Genomic DNA, 6,000 nt, shown 5'->3' with positions numbered 1-6,000 from the left:
TGTCTTAGTTTAAAGATAAACACCTCAAATAAAATTTAATTTTCGAAAAGCAAGATCACCTATCAAAACGAAAAAAACTGCCATTCTAGAGATTATTTGGAAACAAAAAAAAATATAAAAACTAAAATGAAAAATAGAATAATCTCTTTATAATAAAATATAAATAAAAATAATAGTTAAAAAATTAATATATAAAAATTAAAATTAGATACATCAAAATTTCAATTATCCTTTTTATTTATAATTCATCAAAGAGTAGTATATTATAAGGATCAACAATTCCAAGTAAAAAAAAAAAAATACAATTCCATGTCCATATCCTTTTGGGGAATTGTGTATGGTTGCTTACATTAGGCCCATGTGCATCTCAAATAGTCAGTCACTGCCCTCAAATTTGAAGTTGTTGATTATGCTATTAAGCACCTCATGTCATGGAGAATATGCTTGGTTTTGGAAGTTGGAAATAACAAATTATATTAAAAGAGAGACAAGTTGATGATGAGGGGATGCCCAATGTATTTATCAACAACTCATACAATGGCTTGACCATAAAGATCCTCTTACCAAAGCTGCTGGAGTACAAGACAAAATTTTCCTACATGTTTTTATATGTAAAATAAGTCACTTAAATTAATAATAATTTTCTCTTTCTTTAATTTATGCTTATTAAATAATAAAAATCTTTATTGTAAAAGAACTTATAAACTATGTTTAATATCCAAGAGAAAATGAAAGCAAACTTTATTTAAGTTAAAAAAAAAAAACAGTTTATGACAACAAGTTATTTAGAAAAGCTTTTGATGATAATAGAAAAAGACTGTTGGGTGATGAAGGAAGTCAGAGGAATTTAAATATTTAATTTTTCTTCTAATGTAAGACTCTTACTAATATTAAACTCAACGATTTACATATCCAGATATATGGAGAGATAGTTTTTCATAAACTATTTCAAACACTTAGCTTAATGCTTATGTCAAGATAAGTCCAAATAAGTTCTTCCAAACACACACCTCAGCAATTAAAAGTTCGTTGTGGCTGCAGAATTGTAATTCCAATCCAAATCTGATGCTTTAAATTACCCAAGTAAATTTTGTTCATCAACCTATTCACTTGCCATGTAATTATGGTTGTAAAGTGTAACTCAAATCTTGCTTTATTCATATAACAAATGAGGCTATAGGAAATGCACATGACATTTATAGAAGAACACAGGTAATATACATAAATTGCCGTTGATTTCTTGTATTACTGTCTAGTAAGAAAGAACCAACAAACCACACCCAAATTTTGCATATGACAAATTATGACATCAGGGGACTTTTAACTCAAATCAAATCTAAACAAATGTACAATCTAAAATTCACAACCCAACCAAGCAGCCAGAAACGAGAACGATTGAAGGAATCAACTAAAGTATACTCAAATTAAAAAGTTTCTTGTTTTTTTTTTTTTCCTTCGAACAACGACAAGAGAAACATCGTCATTAGATACTTGGGATAGATTTTGACCGAATTAAATTTTTAAGTAGAGCTTTCTCATCATCAATTCTCCGTTTCTCCTCTGCATCTTTCGGTTTGATCTTCCTCTTCTCTTCCAATATCCACTTCAAGAGTTCGCGTTGTTGGTTTTCAGGAATTGGTTCTCTTTTGATTACAGGATTCACAGTTGGTGGCAGGAACACAGATGTCTCGGTGACTGGAGCTGTAGTATCTTTAACTGAATCGGGACTTGCGTCTTTTTCCTCCTCCACGGTATCTTTCTTCTTTGTGCTTGTCCTTGTAAACAGATATACTACAGAATTCAGACATTGATCAGTCAAATATCTAGCAACAAGTCCAGGATAGGTTAGATTTTCATATATTAATTAGGAAATTTTAATTTTAACAAGTATAAGACTATAGAGCTTTTGCAAATCTGTATATAGGATGATCTATTGATAAATTATGAAATTATAAGATTACAGCAAATTGTAGTCCAATACAGTACTAAACATTATTAAGGTATGTGCTTGATTATTTTTGTTGGTCAAACCTTGTTTGAATGAATCAATAAAAAGAAAATTATACATCATAAAAGTGATTGTCAAAACCATAAAACCTTCAAAGTTGCAATGATAGGAAACTAGTAAACAGATCTTAGAATGATGGCGGAAGGCCCAAAATCAGCCATATAAAAACACCGTTGTGGCCTATGGCACTGCCATGGCAGGCATTCCTTCACAAATTGCCTATAGCAGTTGTCCAAAAATACGTCACGCCGTGGCGGAACGGCAGTGCCATGCCCCCCATTTAACGACACTGGCTACTAACAACCTCAGCTATTATATATTAAGAAAATAATAATCAAAACAAGAATAACACCAAAGAAGACAAAAGGATACTATATTGAACTCAAATCACAGAAACATGAGTGTATCGATAGAAGATGAAAATAAACAGAATAGCAAAGAAGGAAATAGAAGGAAGAACACAAGAAGTAGCTGATGAATGCTAATTTCCTGCCCCAAGACAAGAATTAATTCTAGAGGTGTAAAATTGATTTTAATAGGTTGTTCTCGAGTAGAATTGATTTTACCTCCAGAATTGATTCTAACTTAAGGTTGGGATTTTTAGTTTTTGAGTCTAAACGTGATTTTTACACTGAAATTTATTGTTCAACTCACTTTTACGTAATTATATCCAAACGTAAACCACTTTTCATTCAACTCATTTTAAGTAAAATAAATTTGTCACCGCAGATCCAAACTGCACTAAACCTAGATTATGTGGCTATCCTACAAAATCGTGTCCCCTCCCTATTCTTAATTGCCTCCCTTCGTCTCATTTTTCCTAGGCCCCACATAATTTCCACTTAGCATAACCATCTCTCCCCTAAGTCAAGCAAACCGAGAACCGTCTGATACCCACGTTCCGAATTTGTAAATTGATTTCCAATACCAAGACGGAACATGAATCGTCCAATCTTAATATGATGGTTATGATTGTGTGATTGCGGAAAACATGTGAACCCGTAACTACAGGGAACCTAGATCCAAGTCTCCTCTACTCCACAAATACCAGCATACCCTCCATATCTCGGGGCACTTAAACATCAGTCACTATATTAGGCTCAAGAGTCTATCAGTCTCTATCTTGTCCACTACTATTTTGGCCTTTCATAAAAGAGCCATAATGTTGGCTAGCAGAATCTGAAGATCATTAAGCCCACATCCCCAATAAAACATTACTGCATAACTTATGATCTCACTCACTCACAAATCACCCTCACAAATAACTAGTCAAAGTCAGATGCAGCATAATGGAGCATCATATCAACCAGCCTGCCTCAACCGATATCAACACATCAATTTTCAAGACTATTTTACATACAATCACGGGTCAGCCAAACCAAATAACACCCAACTTGTAGTTTCAATTTAGCCTCCCCCATTTCTCAACAAGTAGAATCAAATATTCAATTCATGGATCAAATGGTGTCATAATGTTCCATCATATAGCATATCTCTTTCCAGCTCATTAATCTCAATCTCTACATACTCGCTTGGTTTGAGAAAAAAAAATCTATTTTCATTTCCTATTTTCATATTTAATTAGAAAACAACACCTTCTCTATGACCAATATGTGATAATACAATAGCAATCAACAAAGAACTAAAGCTATCAATTTTAAAGAGATAAAAAGGAAACTTTGATTACTCTCCAACACATCAACAAATACAAATCCAAAAATCAAAAGTAAACAACAGTCAATAAATTGATTAAATTAAAACCCCATTTCATAAATTTCACGAATCATAAAAAAGGGTCAAAAGAAAAAACCCAAAAAACAAATTTTTACCTCCAACACCGAGATTCACAGCCAATAGCATAGGCCAAAGGAACTTGTAGCGCCGAACAAAGGGTTCTTTGAGCGGAGGCGGTGGAGGAGGAGGAGGAGGAGACGCCGATTGAGTCCCCATCGCCGGTGGCGAAGAGAACTCGTTTGATTTCTGTTGACCTCGAAATTGCTTCAGTTGCGCTGTTAGAAAAGACAGAAACAAATATGAATCGAAACAAGAGAGAGAGATTAAGAGTAATTAAATGTACTAACCTTTTCGAGGCTTGTGAGCATAAAGCTTTGGAGAAGATTGATGAGAATCAGATTCACTCATTCTTTTCTTCAATTTCAGCTTCAACTTTAACCAGATCACACTCTTCTTCCCATGCAATGCAGCCAAACTCTTTTCTTCTTTTTTTTTTTTTTTTTTACTTTTTTTTTTGTTTGGAATGTTTTCTTAAACTCATTTTGAAAAATATATATTAAAGGTAATTTATGTTTTTTTTTTATGTAAATTTTGGTTTAAGTACTTTGAAACAAAAATTCATTTGTTTGATACTTATGTAAAACATAAAATTCATTTAAGTTAGATGATGTGGCATACTTACATCATTAGATATCATATCCCATAAAATATTATTAGTGTGATCTGACATTGAGTTGTGACGTCAATATTCAATAAATAGTTGTCAAGTAGTAAAGAAGAAAAATAAAATAAAATATAATTAAAAAAATTAAAAATAAAAAAATTATAAACTATAATATGAAAAATAAAAAGAACAAACATTAATTTTGATTATTTATTTCAAATAGTTTATACTTACTTTCACTAAAATAAATGTTGGTTTTGATAGAACAATACTCATTTTTTATTTTTATCTTAAAATCATTACTCTCACTCCATCAATATTTAATATTATATAATAGACACTTCAGATTGAATGTGTATCAGATGCATGGTAAGTGTTGATGTTTGATGTTGACACAAGGCTAATGTATATAATTAAAGTAAATTATTTTTATTTTCTTAAATGAGTTTGTATTGGTGCTTCATAGTTCAATATATTAGATATTGTACTCATAAGGCATACATGAACATCCAATTTGAATTGTTAATAATGTTGATTTTGAAGGCTTGTATTGAATCTCCTCCATACTTGATCTTTGTCATCTTATTTTAATACAATACATCTATCGATATTCTTCTTCGTATCTAGAACTATTCTCAAACAATATAAAGGTTTTCACAATTTTATTGATCTATTAACTATTATTATTATTTTTGTGTACTTAAGTAACTATGCACTAAAAGAATGTTTATTTTCGATTTCATTAAGTATAAGTTGTTTTGCATGTTCAAGTTACTATAAATAAGACTAGAATTATAGCTGAAACTTGATGAGTAAAAATTATTATTATATAATAATTTAGAAGATTATTCAAACAATTAAGTGTAAAAACTTTTACGTATCATCCACAATGAATCCATTTTCATATTTGACACCAAACTATATCTCTTTGTGGTGATGTCAAATTTATTGATGATTATTCATGACCATATTAATATATCTATCGTTTTTTGTTGTTGAATGTATTATACCCTATCATTGTGATAAGGCATATATAACACATTCATACCACTGATTAACTCATACGAACTCATAGTATAGATTTTACTCGTAATTCTTTATCATCCATGTGCTGTAATTTTGATGTATCTTCTTAAGAATACAGTTCTCTGAAAATGAAAGACTTTTTTTGGTTAACAAATGGAAACATATTTAAGGACAGATGCAAAAGATCAAGAGTAAACATTGTGTTTGTCAACGAAAAAAAAATGGAGTAAACATATTACTCAAGTAGATGATTGGGCTTTTTCTTTGCTGGCCCAAATCCTTTTGTGCTGTGCCATTTGGCTCAAAAATATCCGGGCCAAATTTGCAACAAAAAACAAAGAGAGAAAAAAAGAAATTTACAAAAGAATAATTTACAAAGTCGATTGGGCCAAAGAATAATTTACAAAGCTAGTATCAAATATTAGAAAATTTTACCCTATACCCCTTACATTTTATTTTTATTTCATGAATACAAGGAAATAATATTTTTGTCCTCGTATAAATTTTAAAATTTGTAAAAAAATTTCCACCAAAAAACTTTTTTTAAGTTTTCTAGTATATAATATAT

The 6,000-nt window shown here is 30.7% G+C and overlaps 1 protein-coding gene across 1 annotated transcript; it reads right to left on the bottom strand.

Annotated features, from left to right (window-relative positions):
* Positions 1 to 1,175: 1,175 nt before the first annotated feature.
* On the bottom strand, positions 1,176 to 4,262 carry LOC101505934 (uncharacterized). The gene is made up of 3 exons (XM_004510312.4): positions 4,090 to 4,262; positions 3,838 to 4,017; positions 1,176 to 1,791 (listed from the first exon to the last, which is right to left on the bottom strand). The coding sequence occupies exons 1-3, from the start codon at positions 4,148 to 4,150 to the stop codon at positions 1,484 to 1,486; spliced, it is 549 nt and encodes a 182-aa protein (XP_004510369.1). The 5' UTR covers positions 4,151 to 4,262; the 3' UTR covers positions 1,176 to 1,483.
* Positions 4,263 to 6,000: the final 1,738 nt, after the last annotated feature.

This window comes from Cicer arietinum, chromosome 7, assembly GCF_000331145.2.
Source record: "Cicer arietinum cultivar CDC Frontier isolate Library 1 chromosome 7, Cicar.CDCFrontier_v2.0, whole genome shotgun sequence".
NCBI classification, from domain to species: Eukaryota; Viridiplantae; Streptophyta; class Magnoliopsida; order Fabales; family Fabaceae; genus Cicer; species Cicer arietinum.
Note: the sequence above shows the minus strand (reverse complement) of the source record. Positions and strands in the feature narration are given on the sequence as shown.

What these genes read in the sequence shown, in the direction of transcription:
- LOC101505934 (XM_004510312.4), bottom strand. Translation starts at nt 4,150, where the DNA reads ATGAGTGAATCTGATTCTCATCAATCTTCTCCAAAGCTTTATGCTCAC. An exon ending in TGCTCACAAGCCTCGAAAAG is followed by an intron (nt 4,018 to 4,089) that starts GTTAGTACATTT and finishes CTTTTCTAACAG; the next exon opens with CGCAACTGAAGCAATTTCGA. An exon ending in TGTGAATCTCGGTGTTGGAG is followed by an intron (nt 1,792 to 3,837) that starts GTAAAAATTTGT and finishes TGAATTCTGTAG; the next exon opens with TATATCTGTTTACAAGGACA.